General features: G+C 43.9%; 1 protein-coding gene across 1 annotated transcript in view; it reads left to right on the top strand.

Moving 5' to 3' along the window:
* The first annotated feature begins 1009 nt into the window (after nucleotides 1-1009).
* The window catches only part of HRH3 (histamine receptor H3), a 43061-nt gene continuing 20742 nt past the window's right edge, over nucleotides 1010-23328 (top strand). The window contains exon 1 of the mRNA XM_060771990.2: nucleotides 1010-1690. Coding sequence (XP_060627973.2) covers nucleotides 1441-1690 — 250 coding nt within the window. The 5' untranslated portion in view covers nucleotides 1010-1440. The remainder of the gene's footprint in view (nucleotides 1691-23328) is intronic.

The following is a 23328-nucleotide window of genomic DNA, read 5'->3' as shown; positions in this document are numbered from 1 at the left end:
GGAGTCTCTTCCAGCTGAGATTATTAGAATCATAGAATCATAGAATCTAGAATTCTGGGCACCACAATTCAAGAGAGATATTGACAAGCTGGAATGTGTCCAGAGGAAAGCGACCAAAATGATAAAAGGTCTGGAGAACAAGCCCTATGAGGAGCGGCTTAAGGAGCTGGGCATGTTTAGCCTGAAGAAGAGAAGTCTGAGAGGGGATATGATAGCCATGTATAAATATGTGAGAGGAAGCCACAGGGAGGAGGAGGGAGCAAGCTTGTTTTCTGCTTCCTTGGAGACTAGGACGCGGAACAATGGCTTCAAACTACAAGAGAGGAGATTCCATCTGAACATGAGGAAGAACTTCCTGACTGTGAGAGCAGTGGAACTCTCTGCCTCAGAGTGTGGTGGAGGCTCCTTCTTTGGAAGCTTTTAAACAGAGGCTGGATGGCCATCTGTCAGGGGTGCTTTGAATGCAATATTCCTGCTTCTTGGCAGGGGGTTGGACTGGATGGCCCATGAGGTCTCTTCCAACTCTTTGATTCTATGATTCTATGATTCTATTAATCATAGAATCATGGGCCATCCGGTCCAACCCCTTGCCAAGAAGCAGTAAAATCACATTCAAAGCACCCCTGACAGATGGCCATCCAGCCTCGGAGCCTATTGTGCAGGTAGAAGCTGCCTGCCCATCTCCTGAGGTCTCAGTCTCAGTTGGTCCTGATGGGAGTCTCTTCCAGCTGAGATTATTAGAATCATAGAATCATAGAATCATGGGCCATCCGGTCCAACCCCTTGCCAAGAAGCAGGAAAATCACATTCAAAGCACCCTTGACAGATGGCCATCCAGCCTCGGAGCCTATTGTGCAGGTAGGAGCTGCCTGCCCATCTCCTGTGGTCTCAGTCTCAGTTGGTCCTGGTGGGAGTCTCTTCCAGCTGAGATGATTTTGTGAAGCTCTGGGCGTAGAAGCTTAGCTCCACCTTTTGGAAAGAAACGCTCCTGGCTCTTTTGCTGGGAGGTTTTGCCAGTTCCTTCGGAGGCAGAGCAGCAGCCAGGGAGAAGAGAGGAGTTACTCCGTCCCTTTCCCGACCCTCCTCTTTCCTTCCCTCCCAAACTCGGGGAAAGAAAAGGAGAAGGAAGAAGAAGAACGGAGAGAGAGAGAAAGACAAGCAGCTTTGCCTGGAACGAGAAGGAAAAGAGTGAGTGAACAAGACTGGAGAAAGAAGAAGGCAGAACCTCTCATCGCCGACGGCTGTGCGTAAAAGGGAATGCATTGGGGAAGATCCGTTTCAGGGCTTGCTGTGTGGACTTTGGGGGCTGGCAGTGCAAGCGTATCTTCGCCCTTGCCATGCAGAGAGAGGGATCTCTGAGCCTTGCTGTCGGGGAGCGTCCGGGCAGGTCTTTCCAGGCAGGGACCCCCAGCCAGGCGCCGGAGCCTCTGTGGTGCTGAAATGGACAGCTCCTCCTGGCCGCTGAACGGCTCCTCCGAGACCCCCGAGAAGCCCCCCGGGGGAGGCGAGCAGCTCCTGGGACGCTTCTCCACCCTGTGGGCCATCATCCTGGCCGTCCTCATGGCCCTGCTCATCGTGGCCACCGTGGTTGGCAACGCCTTGGTGATGCTGGCCTTCGTGGTGGACTCCAGCCTGAGGACGCAGAACAACTACTTCCTCCTCAACTTGGCCATCTCGGATTTCCTAGTAGGTAAAGTACCCCGCCTCGCCTTCCTTATTGACCTGCCTCATCTAAAGACATTAAGGCAGGCATGGGCCAACTTCGGCCTTCCCTCCAGGTGTTTTGGACTTCAACTCCCACAATTCCTAACAGCCGGTAGGCTGTTAGGAATTGTGGGAGTTGAAGTCCAAAACACCTGGAGGGGAGGCCGAAGTTGGCCCATGCCTCCATTAAGTAGACCAAGTATGGGCAAACCCAGATGTGGCCCCTTGGGCTCTTTTCTCAGGTTCTCCTCTCTCTCACCATCCTATCCTTCCTTCCTTCTTTCCTTCCTTCCTTCTTTACCTCCCTCTTTCTCCCTCCCTCACTCCTTCCTTCCCTTCCACTCTTCATCCCTTCCTTCCCTCCCTCTTTCCTTCTTCCTTCCCTCTCTCTCTTTCTCCTTCCTTCCCTTTCATTTTTCCTTCCTTCTCTCTTTCCTCCCTCCATTCTCTTCTACCCTTCCTTCCTTTTCTCTTTCCTTCCTTCTTTACCTCCCTCTTTTTCTCTCCCGCCTTGCTTCCCTTCCACTCTTCATCCCTTCCTTCCCTCCCTCTTTCCTTCTTCCTTCCTTCTCTCTCTTTCTCCTTCCTTCCCTTTTGTCTTTCCTTCCTTCTCTCTTTCCTCCCTCCATTCCCTTCCACCTTTTCTTCCTTCCTTCTCTTGCCTTTCTTCTTTACCTCTCTCTTTCTCCCTCCCTCCTTCCTTCCCTTCCACTCTTCAACCCTTCCTTGCTTCCCTCCCTCTTTCCTTCTTCCTCCCCCTCTCTCTTTCTCCTTTCTTCCCTTTTATCTTTCCTTCTCTCTTTCCTCCCTTCATTCCCTTCCTTCCTTCTCTCTTTCCGTCCTTCTTTACCTCCCTCTTTCTCCCTCCTTCCTTCCATCCCTTCCATCCTTTCACCCTTCTTCCTTCCCTTCCTCTTTCTCCCTCCTTCCACCTCCCTCTTTCTCCTTCCTTCTCTTTTGTCTTGCTTTCCTTCTCTCTTTCCTCCCTCCATTCCCTTCCACCCTTCCTTCTTTCTTTCTTTCCTTCCTTCTTTACCTCCCTCTTTCTCCCTCCCTCCTTCCTTCCCTTCTACTCTTCCTTCTCTTCCTCTTTCCTCTTTCCCTTCTTCCATCTATCTCTTTCCCCCTTCCTTCCCTTTTGTCTTTCCTTTCTTCTCTCTTTCCTCGCTCCCTTCCTCCTTTCCTCCTGGGGGATGTTTACCTCCCTCCCTCTTCCTTCTTTACCTCCCTCTTCCTCCCTCCCTCCTTCCTTCCCTTCTACTCTACATTCCTTACTTCCCCCCTTTCCTTCTTCCTTCCCACTCTCTCTTCCTCCTTCCTTCCCTTTTGTCTTTCCTTTCTTCTCTCTTTCCTCTCTCCCTTCCTCCTTTCCTCCTGGGGGATGTTTAGCTGGGAGAAGAGAAAGAGAGGGAACATGAGAACCATGTTTCAAGATTTCAAAGAGTGTCCCATTGAGGAGGGGGAAAACTGACTTTCTGCTGCTCTAGAGACCAGGGCACAAGGAAGAAATGATTTCAACTGGCAGGAAAAGAGGTTTGACTGAAAAGATTAGGAAGAATTTCCAGAGATTAAGAGCTATTGGAGGGTGGCGTAGGCTGCCTGGGAATATGATGGAGTCTCCTTTTCTGGAAGCACTTCCGCTGAGGCTGTCTATTGGGAGTGCTTTGATTGTGCATCCTTGCATGCCAGGGGATTGGACTGAATGGCCCTTGGGGGTCTCTTTCAGTTTTAGGATTCTACAATTATACACCAGGAGTAGGCAATATGGGGTCTAATGGATACACTTTTTCTTTCCCTCCCACCATCTCATCCTGACCAAGGCTAACTCTTTTGGGATCTAAACATTTCCCATCTTTTCTTCACTTTCTGCCTCTGAAATAGAAGAAGAGGAAAAGGCAGGGAAGGGGCTTGGGGAGAACTACTTTCTTCCCAGCCCACCCACCCTGCTCCAGCCTGCCATGTCATGTGTCCCCAAGCTAGAAAGTTTGCCCATGCCTGAAGGAGAAGAATAGTGAGATTAGATTGCTAAGGAGAAGACATTTCTCCCCAAATCACTTCCCAAGAGGAAGTAGGAGCAGATAAAGAGTCCAGTCCTTCCTCTTCTCACTCTTCAAGGCACAAATCCCATGGGTCCCAGCCTATTGATTGCAAAGGTTTGCTCTAGTTCAAACCATTTTAGAACAATGATTCCCAACCTGTGGTCCATGGATCACCAGTGGTCTGCAAGAATGAAAATATTGCCCACAGCCTCACCATTACTACACCGTTGCCTCGAAACCACGCAGCAACTAGAGCGACTGGTCTTGCAAAATCCTCTTATAATGCTGAGGCAATGGAGATGTCAGGAGGGGAGAAGCTGACTATCCACAAAAGATTACTACTATCACATCAGTGTTCGATTATTAAATATGGTTTTCTGTGAGCAAGCAGATGCATGCCATGTGTTCTGTATCAGAAACTAGAGCTGATGTGGTCTATCCAACTCAATTCTCAGAATCAGCTCCTCAAATAAACAAATTGAATCTAAACTTGACCAAAAACTGAATCATAACCCATTTGGTACTAATGTTGGAGAGGAGCCCCCGGTGGCGCAGTGGGTTAAACCCCTGTGCCGGCAGGACTGAAGACCGTCAGGTTGCAGGTTCAAATCTGGGGAGAGACAGATGAGCTCTCTCTATCAGCTCCAGCTCCTCATGCGGGGACATGAGAGAAGCCTCCCACAAGGATGATAAAACTTCAAATCATCCGGGCATCCCCTGGGCAACGTCCTTGCAGTCAGCCAATTCTCTCACACCAGAAGCGACTTGCAGTTTCTCAGGTCACTCCTGGCATGACAAAAAAAACTAATGTTGGAGAGTAGTCCCTGGTCAAGTGGTTTCTGGTTTTTTAAAAAAACCCACTGATTTAGAAACTGGCAATAAATTCAAATTGCAGGAAAAGAGATTCCACCTCAATATTAGAAAAAACTTCATGATGGTATGAGTTGTTCCACAGTGGAATACTTTGCTTCAGAGTGTGGTGGAGTCTCCTTCTCTGGAGGCTTCTAAACAGGCTGGATGGCCATCTTTCAGGAGTGCTTTGATTGTGTGTGGCAGAATGGGGTTGGACTGGATGGCCCTTGAGGTTTCTTCCAACTGGGGTTCTAGAATAGACTCATCTAATCAAGCGGGTTTAGATAAATGTTGTCTCACCATTCAACAGTTGCTTCTTCACTCCCCTTGAGTTGTAATGGCCAACATACTTTGGCCTGTTTACAATTGCTTCTAGATCTTGGAAAAATCGAGAATGATCATGTTGCATTTTGCAGCCAGATTTTTTCCCCTAGGGTTGTATCACTTCAAACAGGAGAGAGACAAATACAAAAGCGGGTGGGCGCGAGGGTAGAATTTGGAACTACGTGTGATTGTCAAGTTTACATAACACACTTTCCTTCCTCAATGAAGTCCTAGTATAGACACATGTCATCCTCTATCTTTAGATTATTTATGTAACTGCTTGGGTTTGATCTAAAGGGAACCCAAACAGATTGATTAAGAGGTAATCCTGTTTGGTACCAAAGGAGATAGTTTCCAAATCAGGCTGGATCTTTCTATATTCAAGAATTTTGCATCCACTGTGTTGAGTTACAGGTTATGCTTCCTAGTCCAGCAAATCCACTTCTGCGTGTGTCCAAACACATGGAAATGACTTAAATAATAGATCATCAATACTTGCAGTGACAAAGCCATCCTCCAAAAAGGGAATGGGATGTGAAAAGGACAAGGGAGCAATTGGGACTTCTCTTAATTTTTTCAACCCTGCAGTCACCATAGCTGCAGATTTTCACCGGTATTCCATCCATTTCACTGTCCTTCTTGAGATTTCTTTCTGTGCACAGTCTTGCTCTAAAATTCTTCTTCAATGGTTCTGTATATGCCCTAGAGTTGGAAAAGATAAAGCAGTGGTTCTCAACCTTCCTAATGCCATGACAAAATGAGGAATACAGTTCCTCATTTTGTGATGATACCCAACCACATAATTATTTGTGTTGCTAATTCTTAATTGTAATTTTGCTACTGTTATGAATCATAATGTAAATATCTGATATGCAGAGTGTATTCTCCTTCACTGGACCAAATTTGGCTCATATACTTGAAACACCCAAATTTGAATAGTGGGGGGGGGGGGGGGTTGGGGAGGGGGGATTGATTTTGTCATTTGGGAGTTGTAGTTGCTGGGATTTATCATTAACCTACAATCAAAGAGCATCTGAACTCCACCAAAGATGGATTTGAACAAACTTGGCACACAGAACTCCCATGATCAACCTAAAATACTGGAAGGGTTTGGTGAGCATTGTCCTTGAGCTTTGGAGTTGTAGTTCATCTACATCCAGAGAGCACTGTTGACTGTAACATTGATGGATCTGGACCAAACTTGGCATGGATACTCAATTTGTTCAAATGTGAACACTGATGGAGTTGGGGTAAATTAGACCTTGACATTTGGGAGTTGTAGTTGCTGGGATTTATAGTTCACCAAAGAGCATTCTGAATCCCACTGATAGAATTGGGCCAAACTTCCCATACAGAACCCCTATGAACAACAGAAAATAGTGTTTTCTGATGGGCTTTGGTGTTCTCTCTGAGACCCCCTCGTGACCCCCCCCCCCCAGTGGTCCTGACCCCCAGGTTAAGAAACGCTGCATCAGGTAGATAGATAGATAGATAGATAGATAGATAGATAGATAGATAGATAGATAGATAGATAAACAGATAGAGCAGCTAGCATGGTATCGAGACAGAAAGCAAGCATATTGATCGCTAACTGGCCATATACAGCTAAGGATTATGTAGAAGAAATTCTGCCAACATCTATCTCAGCAACCCCAATATTGTGACTCATTCCTGGGGTGACTTCCAACACTTCCAGTTTTAAATGAATAGTGTGTACTGTTTTCTTTCTTCCTTTGCAAAGGAGGAGGAATCTCTTCCTGTGACTGATAGAAGATTTTGCCCATCCTGCTACATGTTTTGATCAAGGGCCCTTCCACACAGCTGAGTATAATCCCACATTTTCTAGAACATGGCCATATAGCCTGAAAAACCTACAACAACCCATATTTTCTGCTTTTAACTGGAATATATTGCGGGGTGGATTCAGATAACCCAGTTCAAAGCAGATATTGTGGGATTTTCTGTGTTGATGTTCTGAGTTATATGGCTGTGTGGAAGGGCCCCAAGTCTGAATTTCACCTTATGATGGCTAAGAGCACCAGAAAGTCTTCCTTTGCCATGAAGCATGGATTAATGGGTGTGCCAAAGGACCTGTAGGAATGGAGATTAAGTAAAGCAAATGTCAGTGCAGATTTCCCTCATGGTATCAGATTAGGTAGAGTTGTGACAAAGTAAATGATATGCCTATCAAAGAGTATGGCATAGACTTGCTTCTTGCCAGTTTATTTACAATGGTATGGAAACCCACCAGGTTTGCAAGCATCAAAGGAACTCAAAGCTTATCTGTTTTGAACAGTAAGCTTGTTGGGTTGTTGTCGGTTTTTTCGGGCTATATGGCCATGTTCTAGAGGCATTCTAGAACATGGCCATATAGCCCGAAAAAACCTACAACAACCCAGTGATCCCAGCCATGAAAGCTTTCGACAATACAGTAAGCTTGTTGTCTCCAAAACCACACTCTTAATACACGAGTAGAAAGAAACTCTGCCAAATCTCATTGTACATAGTGCTAATACCATTACAAAAATATGTGTGTGAATCTGAATCCACAAGATACCTTCCTACTTCAGAAATGGTTCAAAAATTATTTTTGTCTTTGGATATTTTAGCCAAAGACGGATCTTGCTGGATTACATTATTCACTTTCCTTTAGGATTGCTATATATGCACAGCACTGTCATGTATTTTTCTCCCATATTTTTCTCTTGTACATGCATCACAGCATGGCTTTTTCACCTTATGGCTAAGATCAAGGGAAGTATCTGTATCACAGGAAACTATTAGGCAGACTGCAAAGTTTAGAATGAATATTGGTGGTTGGCTGCTTAGACAGGAATAGGGACTGCCAGTTTAATGACACTGTGTAGATCACACCTGAGTGTGCATCTACACTGTAGAATTGGTGCAGTTTGACAACGCTCAGTGATGGCTCAGTGCTATGCAGTCATGGGAGTTCTAGTTTTATAGGATTTTTACCTTTCTCTGTTAAATAGTACTGGTGTCTCACCAAACACCAGCTCCCATGATTCTGTAGTATTGAGCCATGACAGTTAATGTGGTATCAAACTGCATTAATTCTACAGTATAGATTCACTCTAAGACAAGGACCACAGTACTTCCAATCGGCCTTCTGATGAAAGCCGACTATGGGAAAATTCCTATCAGAGCAGACAGTCCACCACAAATCCAAGTCTCAAATCATATAGGGCAGTGGTTCCCAACCTGTGGTCCATTGACACAAGACTTAAAATATGGTCCACCTCACCATTACTACACTGTATGGTCGAAGGCTTTCATGGCTGAGATCACTGGGTTGTTGTAGGTTTTTCTGGGCTATATGGCCATGTTCTGGAGGCAATTTGGCCAGAAACAATCAGGCAAATCAATTCACTCTCAACAAGAGATTCCCCCCAGGCGCTTCCAGGCCATTGAATGCAAATCAAGGTGATCAGCTGAAACATTACCCTGGTCATTCCACAGATATATAAACTCATTTTTCCTACTTCCAACAGACCTCACTACCTCTGAGGATGCTTGCCATAGATGCAGGCAAAATGTCAGGAGAAAAATTGCCTCCAGAACATGGCCATATAGCCCGGAAAAACCTACAACAACCCATTACTACACTGTTGCAACGAGAGCAACTGGTCTCACAAAACCCTCTTATAGTGTTAAATATGGCTTGTTAAATATGTTTTTCTATAGGCGAGCAGATGGTGACTACTGGATGGTATATGTTCTGTATCAGAAGATAGAGCTAATGTGGTCTATCCAAAGCAGTTGTCTGAATCAGCACCCCAAATAACCAAACCGAATCTAAAGTTGACCAATAACTGATTTGTAACCCTTTTGGTACTAATGTTGGAGAGTAGTTCCTGATCAAAGTGATCCCTGGTCAGAAAAAAAGGTTGGGAACCACTGATATAGGGCTTCATAAGCAAAAACCAGCACTAAATTGTACCCAGAAGCACAGTGAAAACTGAATAAGGCAATTTTAGTTCTAGATAGATATATTCTACCACTTCCGGTCAATGAGTCTCATATTCTGAACTGATTAGAGTATCAAAATGGAGTACAGTATATGGCTGTACTCAAGTCAAAGTTAGGGCAATTACCAGAGGAGTTGTTGTTGTTGTTGTTGTTGTTGTTTGAAACACAACAAGATGAGTCTACAGCAGACAAGATCACTCTGCTGGCTGTTACATTGGATTACACGTCGGACACTTCCCAAGTGTCTAGGACTGTGATGTTTCAGTGAATAATTTGTGCAGATCGCAGTAAGGTGGCCTTATGCTGCTGGCAGATGGTAATTTTGTCAGTGCCAATTGTGTTTAAGTACAGGCCAAGGTCTTTAGACACTGCATCCAGTTTGCCGATCACCACTGGGACCACCTTGACTGGCTTGTGCCAGAGTCTTTGCAGTCCAATCTTTAAATCCTCATATTGTGTCAGTTTTTCTAGTTCTTTCTCTTCAATTCTGCTGTCACCTGGGATTGCAATTATTATTATTATTATTTCTTACCTGCCTCTCCTTGTGGTTTGAGGCAGGCTACAACACATATTATTCATGGCAAGCTTGTCCCTATAACAGTATAATAAACATGCAAACCTTTGCTTCATGTCTTTCGAATATCTTCATTATTCCTATAGCTTCATTTAATTGCACATAGGGAATAACACAGTGAGCTGATTAAATATAGAAGTGGTCTGAAGAACCATTAAGACTCAACTTGTTATCTTTTATTCTGTTGTGATTTAAGAAGCCTAATTGTGAGATAATGTTTGGTCTTATGAAACAGAGATAGGCAGCAGTCTTTTTTGTTGTGTGCCTTCGTCGTTTCGGATTTATGGCAGCCCTAAACTGAAGCTATTGTGGGGTTTTCTTGGCAAAATTTGTTCATGTGTCTAATGCGTTTCTCTTTCTGGCCAAATCAGTTGTTAATTCACCCTGTTCATTCAACAATGGGATCTTTGCTCATCAGTAGTAGCAACTAGTGACTTCCATAAGTTCATCCAACACTGTTGAATTAAGGCAGTTTGGTGTCACTTTAACTGCCACGTTTTAATGTAATGTAATTATGGGAGTTGTAGCTTGGTGAGGCATTGACACCATTTATCAAAGAAGGTTATACAACTTCCACTATGCCATAACATTGAGCCACTGCAGTTAAAGTGGTGTCAAACTGCTTTTTGTTTTTGTTGTGTCAGAAGCGACTTGAGAAACTGCAAGTCGCTTCTGGTATGAGAGAATTGGCCATCTGCAATGACATTGCCCAGGGGACGCCCGGATGTTTTGATGTTTTGACCATCCTTGTGGGAGGCTTCTTTCATGTCCCCACATGGGAAGCTGGAGCTGATAGAGGGAGCTCATCCGTGCTATCCCCGGATTCGAACCTGCGACCTGTTAGTCTTCAGTCCTGCCGGCACAGGGGTTTAACCCACTATGCCACCAAGGGCTCCTGCATTAATTCTACAATATAGATGCACCCATATTCAGTGTGATGGTAAATCATCTTTGTTGTTTAATCTGAATTATAAAGACATTATCCAAGTGCTAAACCTGGTTTGAGGTTGGGGTCAGTCCCTTGGATAACTCATTTAAAGTTCAGAGTAAAACCCAGTGCAGATTTCACAATCAATATACTTGGAAGCAACAGTTCACTGATTGATAAAAGTGTGCCTGAAAAAAATGTCCATTCACACACTGCTAATTTAGGAAAGCAAAGGATTATGTTTAAGAATATTGCTCGTCATCCATGTAAGTAGTGTTCTAAGCTGTAGAAGGTTAATAATTGCATATCTTTGCAGACACAATTGTCAGTTTTCGGAGCTTTTCGCTGCTCTGTTTATCATGAATGTAGGCAGATGCACGGAGGCTTAATCCTGCTGAAGCAAAGTTGCCCTTGGGTAATAGGAAAGCCCATTCAATGCTAGCTGTGTGGCTTATGTTGGATAGGTTTTAAACTTCATTTGAAGGGCGAAGTGTATAATTTGCAGGCATACATTTATCTGGCATTACTTCTGGATATTCAGGGAGCTGCTGCACTAAGGGGGAGTGCCGTTGTGATTTTAGGGATGAACCGACTATGCTCTTTTTAGAAGAAGGCAGACTTGGGCATGCCTATCAAGATTCGATTACTGCAATGTACTCTACATGAGACTTGACCACAAAAAGTATTCATAAACTTCAACAGAATGAAAAAAGCAGCATCAAAAATATTGGTCTGTGTCAGATTTGTGTGGCGTATAACATAGTGGCACAGGGGCGGGGAAGTGTAGGTTGAATGTGCCCCATGAATACCACTTTTGCATCCCTCAGTGCACCCTCCCATGGGGACAATTTCTGGCTTATGCCCTAAATGGACCGAAATGGAACAAAATTGCTTGCAAGTACAATCATTTTGCTTTCCTGGCCTCTCAAGAACCTCCCAGTTCCTAGCCAAACACCTGGTTTAACAGGTAGTGATGTGATATCATCTTGGCTTGTATCATTGGCATCCTGGTGTGGGAAAGCGGAGGGCTTTCAATGGAAAAATTGGCCACCCTCCTTTCCTGTAGATGCCTGCCCTTGTTGTAATGTTGTGTAAGTGGCATCGGCTTCCAATATATTTCCAAGCACAGTTCAAGGCCCTGGATACTACTTACAAAGTTCTCAACAGCATGGGATAAAGTTAAATTTTTGAATTTTATAATAATAATAATAATAATAATAATAATAATAATAATAATAATAGACTGCCCTCTCTCCCCGAGGGGACTCAGGGCAGTTTATAGAATCATAGAATCATAGAATCAAAAAGTTGGAAGAGACCTCATGGGCCATCCAGTCCAACCCCCTGCCAAGAAGCAGGAATATTGCATTCAAATCACCCCTGACAGATGGCCATCCAGCCTCTGTTTAAAAGCCTCCAAAGAAGGAGCCTCCACCACACTCCGGGGCAGAGAGTTCCACTGCTGAACGGCTCTCACAGTCAGGAAGTTCTTCCTCATGTTATATACAAAAAGACAAACATTCAGTGCCTTAATCAAATACAAAACACATCAAAATAATACAAAATGATACAAAATAACATTGATAACTTAGACAAAAAGGTTGCCCACCTGCTTTTTCTTTTACCAACATAAGTTTTCCTCCGTGTGCATATGATGTCACAGATTCAAAGTGCATCTACACTGTAGAATTAATGCAGTTTAGCACTACTTTAACTGCTACATCAAATTCTATTTATTTATTGTATCAGAGTTCTTAGTGGGATGGGCATCCCAAGCCACCTTGTCTCTCTCCTGAGGAATCTGTACAAGGACCAAGTAGCAACAGTCAGAACTGACCACGGAACAACAGACTGGTTCAAGATTGGGAAAGGCGTACGGCAAGGCTGCATCCTCTCACCCAACCTTTTTAACTTGTATGCAGAACACATCATGCGATGTGCGGGGCTGGATGAATGCAAAGCTGGGGTGAAAATTGCTGGAAGAAACATTAACAACCTCAGATATGCAGATGACACCACTCTGATGGTCGAAAGCGAGGAGGAGCTGAGGAGCCTTCTAATCAAGGTGAAAGAAGAAAGCGCAAAAGCTGGGTTGCAGCTAAACGTCAAAAAAACCAAGATTATGGCAACAAGAATGATTGACAACTGGAAAATAGAGGGAGAAACCGTGAAGGCCGTGACAGACTTTGTATTTCTAGGTGCAAAGATTACTGCAGATGCAGATTGTAGCCAGGAAATCAGAAGACGCTTACTTCTTGGGAGGAGAGCAATGTCCAGTCTCGATAAAATAGTGAAGAGTAGAGACATCAGACTGGCAACAAAGATCCGCCTAGTCAAAGCCATGGTATACCCTGTAGTCACCTACGGATGTGAGAGCTGGACCTTAGGGAAGGCTGAGCGAAGGAAGATCGATGCTTTTGAGCTGTGGTGTTGGAGGAAAGTGCTAAGAGTGCCTTGGACTGCGAGAAGATCCAACCAGTCCATCCTCCAGGAAATAAAGCCCGACTGCTCACTGGAGGGAAAGATACTAGAGACAAAGTTGAAGTACTTTGGCCACATCATGAGGAGACAGGAGAGCCTAGAGAAGACAATTATGATGGGGAAAGTGGAAGGCAAAAGGAAGAGGGGCCGACCAAGGGCAAGATGGATGGATGGCATCCTTGAAGTGACTGGACTGACCTTGAGGGAGCTGGGGGTGGTAACGGCCGACAGGGAGCTCTGGCGTGGGCTGGTCCATGAGGTCACGAAGAGTCGGAGACGACTGAACGAATGAACAACACATTGTATCAGAAGCGAACCAAGGGTATAGTTGTAATGTATTTAAAAAACACAAAGTTTAAAAAACTTGGCATTATACTACATATTCTTTGACCAGTAGCTGGCCACTAAGGAGGTTCTCCATTGTGCATGTGACAGGGCTCAGACTGCATTGTAATAGGTGGTCTGTGGTTTGTTCTCCTCCGCACTCGCTTGTCGTGGACTCCACTTTGTGGCCCAGTTTCTTAAGGTTGGCTCTGCATCTCGTGGTGCCAGAGCACAGTCTGTTCAGTGCCTTCCAAGTCATCCAGTCTTCTGTGTGCACAGGAGGGAGTTTCTCATTTGGTATCAGCCATGGCTTGAGGTTCCGGGTTTTAGCCTGCCACTTTTGGACTGTCACTTGCTGAGATGTTCCTGCAAGTATCTCTATAGTTCTTAAAAACTATTTCTTGATTTAAGGCGTAAGGCGTTGGCATGCAGACTGATATCTGAACAGGAGATGGGCTGGAGATGTCACTGCCTTGGTCCTTTCATTATTGGCTGCTACTTCCCTGCGGATGTCAGGTGGTGCAGTACCAGCTAAACAGCATAATTTATCCAGTGGTGCGGGGCATCGACATCTTGTGATAATGCGGTATGCCTCATTAAGAGCCACATCCACTGTTTTAGTGTGGTGAGTTGTTTTTCCACACTGGGCATACATACTTAGCAGCAGAGTCACAATTCGCTAGGGCACTGTATCTGGTTGTGATCCCCAGGTTGTGCCATTCAGCTTTCGTATGATATTGTTTCTAGCACCCACTTTTTGCTTGATATTCAAGAACAGCTTCTTGTAGGTCAGAGCACAATCCAGGGTAACTCCCACATATTGGATGTACTGCAGTGCTCCAGTGGGATTCCTTCCCAGGTAATCCTCAGAGCTCTGAAAACAAGGCACCGAGCAACCCTGTTATTTGGAGCAGGGAAGAATAGCTCCATTGCAGAGCACAAACTCTGCCCTAAGGCATGTTTGGATGTGGTCCTTGAGGGTCCAACTCTACCACTGATTTCTTGATTTCTAAATCAAGTTAAAATACCTGATTTAGAAAGCAGATGTTGATGAAAGGACAGCAGATTGTTAGTTATCCACTAAGGATGGCATACTGCATTGCAGTTATAGATCTGTAAATAATACACATCCATGATGGTTACATATTCAACTATGCTCTATATTCATTATTATGACACTAATGATACAATCACAAATACCCCCAGAAGCCACTTTAGCCTCAAGGAAACTGTTCTGAGCAATAGAGGACTGCAACACAGACAATTGTTCAAGATACATATACATGGATTCAAGTAAAGCAATACCTCTATCAGAGGTTAGTTGCTTTCTCGGTCTTATTGCCCCCCTGTGGCACTTGTCCTCTAAGAGATATCTAACAATCTAATGGTTGGTCATGTGGGACAGGATTGGATATAAAAGTTGGCTACTTTGCCCTGTTAATAGCGGCACTGCAATAATATGTGTTTTATTGTTTCTATTTCATTTCCTTCACAGGGGCATAGTCTTTGGGAGTCAGAAATTCCAGACAGTCGGCCTCTTAGCAGCTGTGAGGGAAATATATTTAATCTCGACTTTGTTAAAAGTCTGCAATATTTACTTTAAAACTTTTTAGGTATTCGCATATAGGCAATTGGGATACTAAAGATCATAGAATCATAGAGTTGGAAGAGACCTCATGGGCCATCTAGTCCAACCCTCTGCCAAGAAGCAGGAAAATTGCATTCAAAGCACCCCTGACAGATGGCCATCCAGCCTCTGTTCATGCAGCTAGACCCCTCTCACCCTTTGACTCAATGCACTGCAGTTCATAATATTGGCTCAGGGGCATAAACAGGCTGGCCACGTCATCTTAAAGCACTATTGAAGGACCATTAACAGACCTCCAGTACTTGGAGAGACTTCCTTCCGTTTAAGGTGGGTTCCTAGGGCTGATTCCTGAGGTCATTTGTAACAATGTCTCCATGTGAAGGCAGTCTAGGATACTGTCCTTTGTTTTGGATGCAAGCCAAGATGAGAAAGGTGCTTGTGTCCCCCCCCCCCCCACTTCATATGTCAAAATAACATGACATGCTTTGAGCAGTATTTGACACAAGTCAAGTAGTGTGGAAAGGTAATTACATCTTTCCTCAGGAAGTGAAGTATCCCAGATAAATTCTGAATTCCTGATAAAACAGTGGCTCTCAACCTGTGGGTCCCAGGTGTTTTGGCCTACAACTCCCAGAAATCCCAACCAGTTTACCAGCTGTTAGGATTTCTGAGACTTGAAGGCCAAAACATCTGAGAACCCACAGGTTGAGAACCACCACACTAAAAAGAGGGAGAAAGTTTCTAGATGAGGCATGGGCAAATTTTGACCCTCCAGGTATTTTGGACTTCAGCTCTTAGAAATTGTTGGAGTTGAAGTCCAAAACATCTGGAGGGCCAAAATTTACCCATTTTTTTTGTGTCAGGAGCGACTTGAGAAACTGCAAGTCGCTTCTGGTGTGAGAGAATTGGCCATCTGCAAAGACGTTGCCCAGGGGACGCCCGGATGATTTGATGTTTTATCATCCTTGTGGGAGGCTTCTCTCATGTCCCCGCTTGGGGAACTGGAGCTGACAGAGGGAGCTCATCCACCTCTCCCCGGATTCGAACCTGCGACCTGTCGGTCTTCAGTCCTGCCGGCACAGGGGTTTAACCCACTGAGCCAATTTACCCATGCCTGTTCTAGGTACTGTACAGCAGCAGTGGATAAAATCTTTGCCTGAGATGATGCAGTCTGTGTTTTGCAGGACAGGGAAAGACAAGACTGAGATAGGTGAACCAGAGATCGGACTCGGAATTTTCCAGCTTCGGTGCTGGAGACAATAATATATTTTTATTCCCTTATATCTTTCAATGTGGTAGCATTGCCACTTCTCTAACCCTCCCTACCCTGTCACTCATCTCTTTGCCTTGCTCTCTGTGCTGTGCCCCAGTCAATTATGGGCAATTTGGGAACAGCAGGTGGCTGACAGAGTAGGGAGGAGAGAGACCATCTCGGCTGCCTTATAGCTCACCGCTTCTGGGAATGTAAAGTTCTCCAGCTGAGAAGCTCTCAGTCCTGTCAGAGTCTGTGTAAGTCAGCTTCATTTATGACATTTTCCTTGCTTTTTTTAAGCTTTCCCCATCAATTGAAAAAAATTCTATACTATTTGTCAAACAGGTTTGAAATGCTTTGCTGCATCCTACACTTCTACTGCGTGTATAGGTTTGCTTTTGTGCCTTATAAACACCTGTCAACTTATGGCAACTCAATGAATTTCAAAGGGTTTTTTTAAGGCAAGGGATACTCAGAGGTAGTTTGCCAGTTCCCTTCTCTGAAATCTATAGCCTAGGGGAACCTGGGGTTCGTTGGTGGTCTCCCATCCAAGTACTTTATGCTTTTTCTTTAAAGAATTAGAAATCATGTCACAATTATTTATTGTTGTGCTTTAGCATGGTACCTGAATACTGGCTATAGACTAGGGGAGTAAACCAACTCTTTGAGATGTCATCATTCTCAGAAGATGAAGCAAAGGAGCCTCCACAAAAAAAAAACTTGATAGCCAGCTTCCTTTTAAGAAGATTGGGTCAACTTTGAGGCAGAAATAGGAGGAGGGCCTCCCTCTCATCCCTGAGAATGGCAAAGGGTTTCATGTCTGGCTGAGGACATTCCCCACAGATGGAACATAAGATTATAATAAAGGCATCAGAAGAAGCATGGTTGTGGAATGCTCTTCCTAAATACTACCTGAGTTCAGGGTGTTGGCTGAATGGGTTGCTATATAAGAAGGTTACTTTCTCCAGCTGAATACAGCTGCAGTTCTCTGGTTGACAGCTCAGCTCTTCAGATGTGATTAACAGATTTGTGACTCCTGGATTGTTTATTGACTCTGCTAGCACAGCTTCCTAAAACTCTGTCTCTGATTTATAGCTTTCTTGTGGCCCGGTGCTGTTTTGACACTGAACACCTCCTACTTCAATGGCTTCTGACTATGGCACTCTGGAGTCTTGTTAACATTGAGAGAAGGACACTAAGGCCCCTTCCACACTACCCCTATATACTAGTGTCTGATCCCAGATTATGTACTTATCCCAGATTATCTGACAGTGGAGACTCATATGCAGGATCTTAAAAGGCCAATGGAATTTTGGCCTGCATAAATAGGAGTCTAGTGTCTAGATCCAGGGAAGTCATGCTATCACTCTATTCTGCCTTGATCAGACCACACCTGGAATTGCACTGTGTCCAGTTCTGGGCACCGCAATTGAAGGGAGATGTTGACAAGCTGGAATGTGTCCAGAAGAGGGTGATTAAAATGATCAAGGGTCTGGAGAACAAGTCCTATGAGAAGCAGATTAAAGAGCCAGGCATGTTTATCCTTCAGAAGAGAAAGCTGAGAGGAGACATGATAGCCATGTATAAATATGTGAGGGGAAGTCGTAGGGAGGAGGGAGCAAGCTTGTTTTCTGCTGCCCTGGAGACTAGGATGTAGAATAACTACAGAAAAGAATTTTCCACTTGTACATGAGAAAGAACTTCCTAACTGTGAGAGCTGTTCAGCAGTGGAACTCTCTGCCCCGAACTGTGGTGGAGTCTCCTTCTTTGGAGACTTTTAAGCAGAGGCTAGATGGCCATCTGTTGGGGGTGCTTTGAATGCAATTTTCCTGTTTCTTGGAAGGGGATTGGACTGGATAGCCCACAAGGTTTCTTCCAACTCCATGATTCTATATAATCCAGTTTAAAGCAGATAATCTGGGATCAATTTAAAGCAGATAATCTAGGATAAGATCCTGAGATAGAGGGACCATGTGAAGGGAACCTAAGTTTCTTGCAGATGTGATTCATATGAAAGTGAAAATGTAGAAGGAAAGGGGCTGGGAGCTGTATCCCTTAGTTTACTTTTGATGGCAACTACCTTTTCCTTACCCCACTATCCAAACATGACCGTGGATCCTCATATTGTCCTTATGAAGGAGGCCAGTCTGAAAGAGATTAACTGGATCAAAGTCCCCTGAAGATGTTTATAGTTCAGTGGGGACTTGACCATAGATCTCCCAAGTCTTCATCCAATCATTATACCTTACTAGCACTTCAACATGTGTAGCTTCTCTTCCACACTACACATTTATAGCACTGTTTTAATTGCCATGGTTCAATCCTATAGAATCCCAGGATTTGAAGTTTAGGAAGGGACATTTGAAATTATCATCCAGACCCTCACTAGACTACATACCCAGGGCCCTTCCACACAGCCCTATACTCCAGAATATCAAGGCAGAAAATCCCACATTATCCGAATGTGGACTCAGATAACCCAGTTCAAAGAAGATATTGTGGGATTTCCTGCCTTGATATTCTGGGATATAGGGTTGTGTAGAAGGGCCCTAAGGTTCCATTGGCAGAAACCATGGCAGTTAAAGTGGAATCATAGTGCTATAACCATAGTGTGAGTTTTCCAATTCACACAAGCATGCTTCTACGTGGAAGAAGTGTGTCATCTACTTTTCCTTCAGAGTTTGGGGAAAAGATATATTTTGGAATATAGTTTCCAGAACCACTTAGGGCCCTTCCACACAGTCATATAATCCAGAATATCAAGGCAGAAAATCCCACAATATCTGCTTTGAACTGGGTTATCTGAGTCCACATTGACACATATTTTGTTCAAAGCAGAAAATGTGAGATTTTATTCAGCTATGTGGAAGGGGACTTAGACAGCTTGGTCAAAGAGTAAAGTTTTCCCAAGCTTCAGACAATCTTTGCAAGAAGACCTGCCAAACCTGTGATTTGTCGTGTCAATCCAAATCCATTTGTTGTCTACAAAGCAGGCTTCAACTCATTCCTCTTTAACAGCCACTTCATTCAGCATATCTGCAAATAACACTGATAGGTTCCTGGAGCATCTTCAGATCTGATTTATTTGACCTTGGAGATGAACTCACTAAAAGTCACCAAGTCTGGAAAACTTCAAAAATGTATTAGGTACAGTGCATTCTATGAGGAGCTCCCTTTGAAGATGGATGAGAAGGTCTCATTGAGATAGAATATGAGAGCTCATCCTCTTATCAGGACAGAAAATAGGTGCATATTTCATTCAATTATTTCTTTGAGAACCTCACCAGTTATAACAATTTTAGTTATTTTTAATAGCTTGGTTCCAGCAGTTTGTTAAGAGACACATCCACCGACTTTGTCCTCTGCGTTCTTCACCAGCTTCGCACTTCATCAGTCCAGGATATATAAAGTGTCCCTTTTCCAATTCCTTTTAAATTGGCATCAAGGCAAAATCTTCCTGAGCTATTGCTTCCCAAATGTGTTACTCAATCAGTTGATTAAATTTAGATATCATTTCCATCATGGGCTGTGGGCTTTCTGAAAGCATATGGCGAGCCGAACATAGAGACGTTGCATTTGCAGGCAGGCAACCAAGATGCAACTGGAATGGAGCTCGTAAATATCTCTCAAGATTCACTTAACAATGAGTTTTGTATTTTTCAGATCTTTATGGAAACTGTGTTTCTTGCATAACATGAAAGCCTTTGAGCATTTGCTGATACTTTATCCATTTCTGATATACTTCTCTCGTTAAGAGGGAAAAACAATTTCTCTTCTTCCGAGCTCTCCAGGGGTGCATTTGGAAGATCTGTCATTTCTTGAGAAGGTAATTAACAGCAATCTCAGCTATGCCTTCCCCAAATCTGCTATTATGGCAGCTCTGTACCTGTGTCTCTAAGACTGTAATGGTTGGAGACGCTAATCGGGCAGCATATTGATTGGTGTGATTATATTAATTCTAGAAGCTGCATTCGCCACCTGCTAGATTCGCAGGGAGGAATGAAGTTAGAAATCTGCTCTACCTGCATGCAATCCTACTGACACAGTACATCATTGTAACTATAGATAGTAGCCCCCCAAATATGTTGGAAGTGGAAAGGAGCCTCAAGGGCCATCCAATCGATCCTTTACCAATGCAGGAATCTGCCAGGAAAAAAAAACCCTTTCAATCTCTTCTAGCTTCAGTTTCCATTATTTCTTCTTGTTGTTCATTCATTCAGTCGTTTCTGACTCTTCGTGACCTCATGGACCAGCCCACACCAGAGCTCCCTGTCAGCCGTCACCTCCCCCAGCTCCTTCTAAATCAAGCCAGTCACTTCAAGGATGCCATCCATCCATCTTGCCCTTTCTCGGCCCCTCTTCCTTTTTCCTTCCTTTTTCCCCAGCATAATTGTCCATTATTTCTATCCATGTTCATTACATTACCCACTAAATCATATGCCACTTCACAATCATTAACTCATATTTTTTACCCTTTCTTTATTACATATGTAGCATGTTGAAAAGGGGGATAAAATTGTAAATGGGACTCCCAAATTGGGGACGACTCTTTTACACTTCCAAAAGCCCTAAACAGCTTGGCCAAAAATTCCAGGAACTAACATTCAAAATACCTGGAAAAGCAGGCTTTGAGAACCACTGCTTCAGGTGATATGGAAGCCTCATTCACAAAAATATCCTAGATAATCAAAAAAAGTATTTTGGATATGCCAGATACCCCAAGTTCTATAACTGGACTTCTGTCAATTCTACTTCTCATTCAAAAAATGCTGTTTCCCTTTATTTGAAGTCACTAAAAGTCCTTTGTTCCTCATATAACAGTAATCCCGACTAAAATTATTATTAATAATAATAATCTTTATTTATAGAATCATAGAATCATTGAGTTAGAACAGATCTTGTGGGCCATTCAGTCCAAAGTCCAACTCCTGCCAAGAACCAGGAAAATCTCATTCAAAGCACCCCCAACAGATGGCCATCCAACTTCTGCTTAAAAGCCTCCAAAGAAGGAGCCTCCACCACACACCAGAGCAGAGAGTTCCACTACTGAACAGATCTCACAATCAGGAAGTTCTTCCTCATGTTCAGGTGGACTCTCCTTTCCTGTAGTTTGAAGCCATTGTTCCGCGTCCTAGTCTCCAGGGCAGCAGAAAACAAGCTTGCTCCCTCCTCCCTATGACTTCCTCTCACATATTTATGCATGGCAATCATGTCTCCTCTCAGCCTTCTCTTCTGAAGGCTAAACATACCCATCTCTTTAAGCCACTCCTCATAGGGCTTGTTCTCCAGACACTTGATCATTTTAGTCACCCTCCTCTGGACATATTCCAGCTTGTCAACATCTCCCTTAAATTGTGATGCCCAAAATTGGACACAGTGCGATTCCAGATGTGGTCTGACCAAGGCAGAATAGATGGGTAGCATGACTTCCCTGGATCTAGACACTATAATCCTATTTATGCAGGCCAACATCCCATTGGCTTTTTTTGCCACCTCATGACATTGTTGGCTCATGTTTAACTTGTTGTCCACATGGACTCCAAGATCTTTTTCACACATACTGCTGTCGAGCCATGCGTCCCCCATTCTGTGTCTTTGCATTTCATTTTTTATGCCTAAGTGGAGTAACTTGCATTTGTCATTGTTGAACTTCATTTTATATTCCACGCTATCTCCCTGAAGGGACTCAGGGTGGATTCCAAAGATAAAAGGCAAACATTCAGTGCCGAAACATAAAACAATCACTCATGATAATGAAAATTGACAACCCAACATATAAAAACAAATTATGACTTAACAATTAAAATTAAGTGAAAAACGCAACCTGTTATGTCAGACATGAAACAGAACATCAAACATCAAACAGAAGCGTCAATTTCCCTGTTCCTTGGGGGCAACTAGATTGATCATTGCTCAAGATGTCTATTTTGCTGGTGAGTTAAACAGGGCATGGGTATGGATGGCAGCTACTAATCAGAGGCATAATGATAGTAGAATCATAGAATCATAGAGTTGGAAGAGACTTCATGGGCCATCCAGTCCAACCCCCTGCCAAGAAGCAGGAAAATTGCATTCAAGGCACCCCCGACAGATGACCATCTAGCCTCTGTTTAAAAGCTTCCAAAGAAGGAGCCTCTACCACACTCTGGGGCAGAGAGTTCCACTGCTGAACAGTTATCGCAGTCAGGAAGTTCTTCCTAACGTTCAGATGGAATAGTACTACAATCTATTCTTCCTCTTCCTCCTCCTCCTCCTCCTCCTCCTCCTCCTCTTCCTCATCATCATCATCATCATCATAAGTCAACGAGCAAAGGTACATCTTCAGCCATCTTCAACTAACTGGCATTAGTGTGGAAGGTTACAAAACAAGTCCTTGAGAATAGTGCTGATGGTGGCACAAGGGACCATAGAACCTTAAAGTCTTTGATCCTGGAAGCTAAGCAAGGCCATGCCTAGTTAATACTTGGATGGGAGACCAACAACAAATATGAGGAGTTGTAGGCCATTTTTCAGAAAAAAGGGAATTGGCAAAGCCATCTCTGAGTATTCCTTTGAATACTCGTGGAGTCACCAGAAATTAACAGGTGACTTAAGGGCACAGTTATACACACAAGAGAGTCAGTATGGTGTGGTGATTTGAGTGTTGGACTAGGACTTTGAGGGCCATGGTTCAAATCTGTGCTCAATCATGGAAACCGATTGGGTGACCTTGGGCAAGTCATACTTTTTCAGTCTTGGCCGAAAGCACTGGCAAAGGCCATGTGAATAAAACTGGCCCAGAAAATCCTGTGATAGAATAACCAATAACCAAATGTCAGGTCTTCCATGGAAAGGACATCTTATATCTCTTTCTGAAGAGCCTGCATGTTGTAATGGTTCAAGTACTGGAACTGTGATAGTGCAGTGGGTTAAACTGCTAGCTGCAGGAAATCTGCTGACCTGAGGGTCGGCAGTTCAAAGCTGCAAGTCAGGGTGAGCTCCTGCTGTTAACCCTAGCTTCTGCCAGCCTAACAGATCAAAAACATGCAATGACAGTAGATCAATAGGTACCACCTCGGTGAGAAGGTAAAAGGACATCCTATGCAGACATGCAGACAACCCTATTGGAGATGTCTACGGACAACAGGCTCCTTGGCATGGAAAATGAACAAGAGCACCTCCCCATGGCCAGAGTTGAGCATCACTTCCAGAGACCGGAGATGAAAAAGATGAAGGCCTTTACTTTTATCTGTGTATTGTATGTTGTTGTTGTTCACTGTGTAAAGGGCATTG

This window comes from Anolis sagrei, chromosome 4, assembly GCF_037176765.1.
Source record: "Anolis sagrei isolate rAnoSag1 chromosome 4, rAnoSag1.mat, whole genome shotgun sequence".
NCBI classification, from domain to species: Eukaryota; Metazoa; Chordata; class Lepidosauria; order Squamata; family Dactyloidae; genus Anolis; species Anolis sagrei.
Note: the sequence above shows the minus strand (reverse complement) of the source record. Positions and strands in the feature narration are given on the sequence as shown.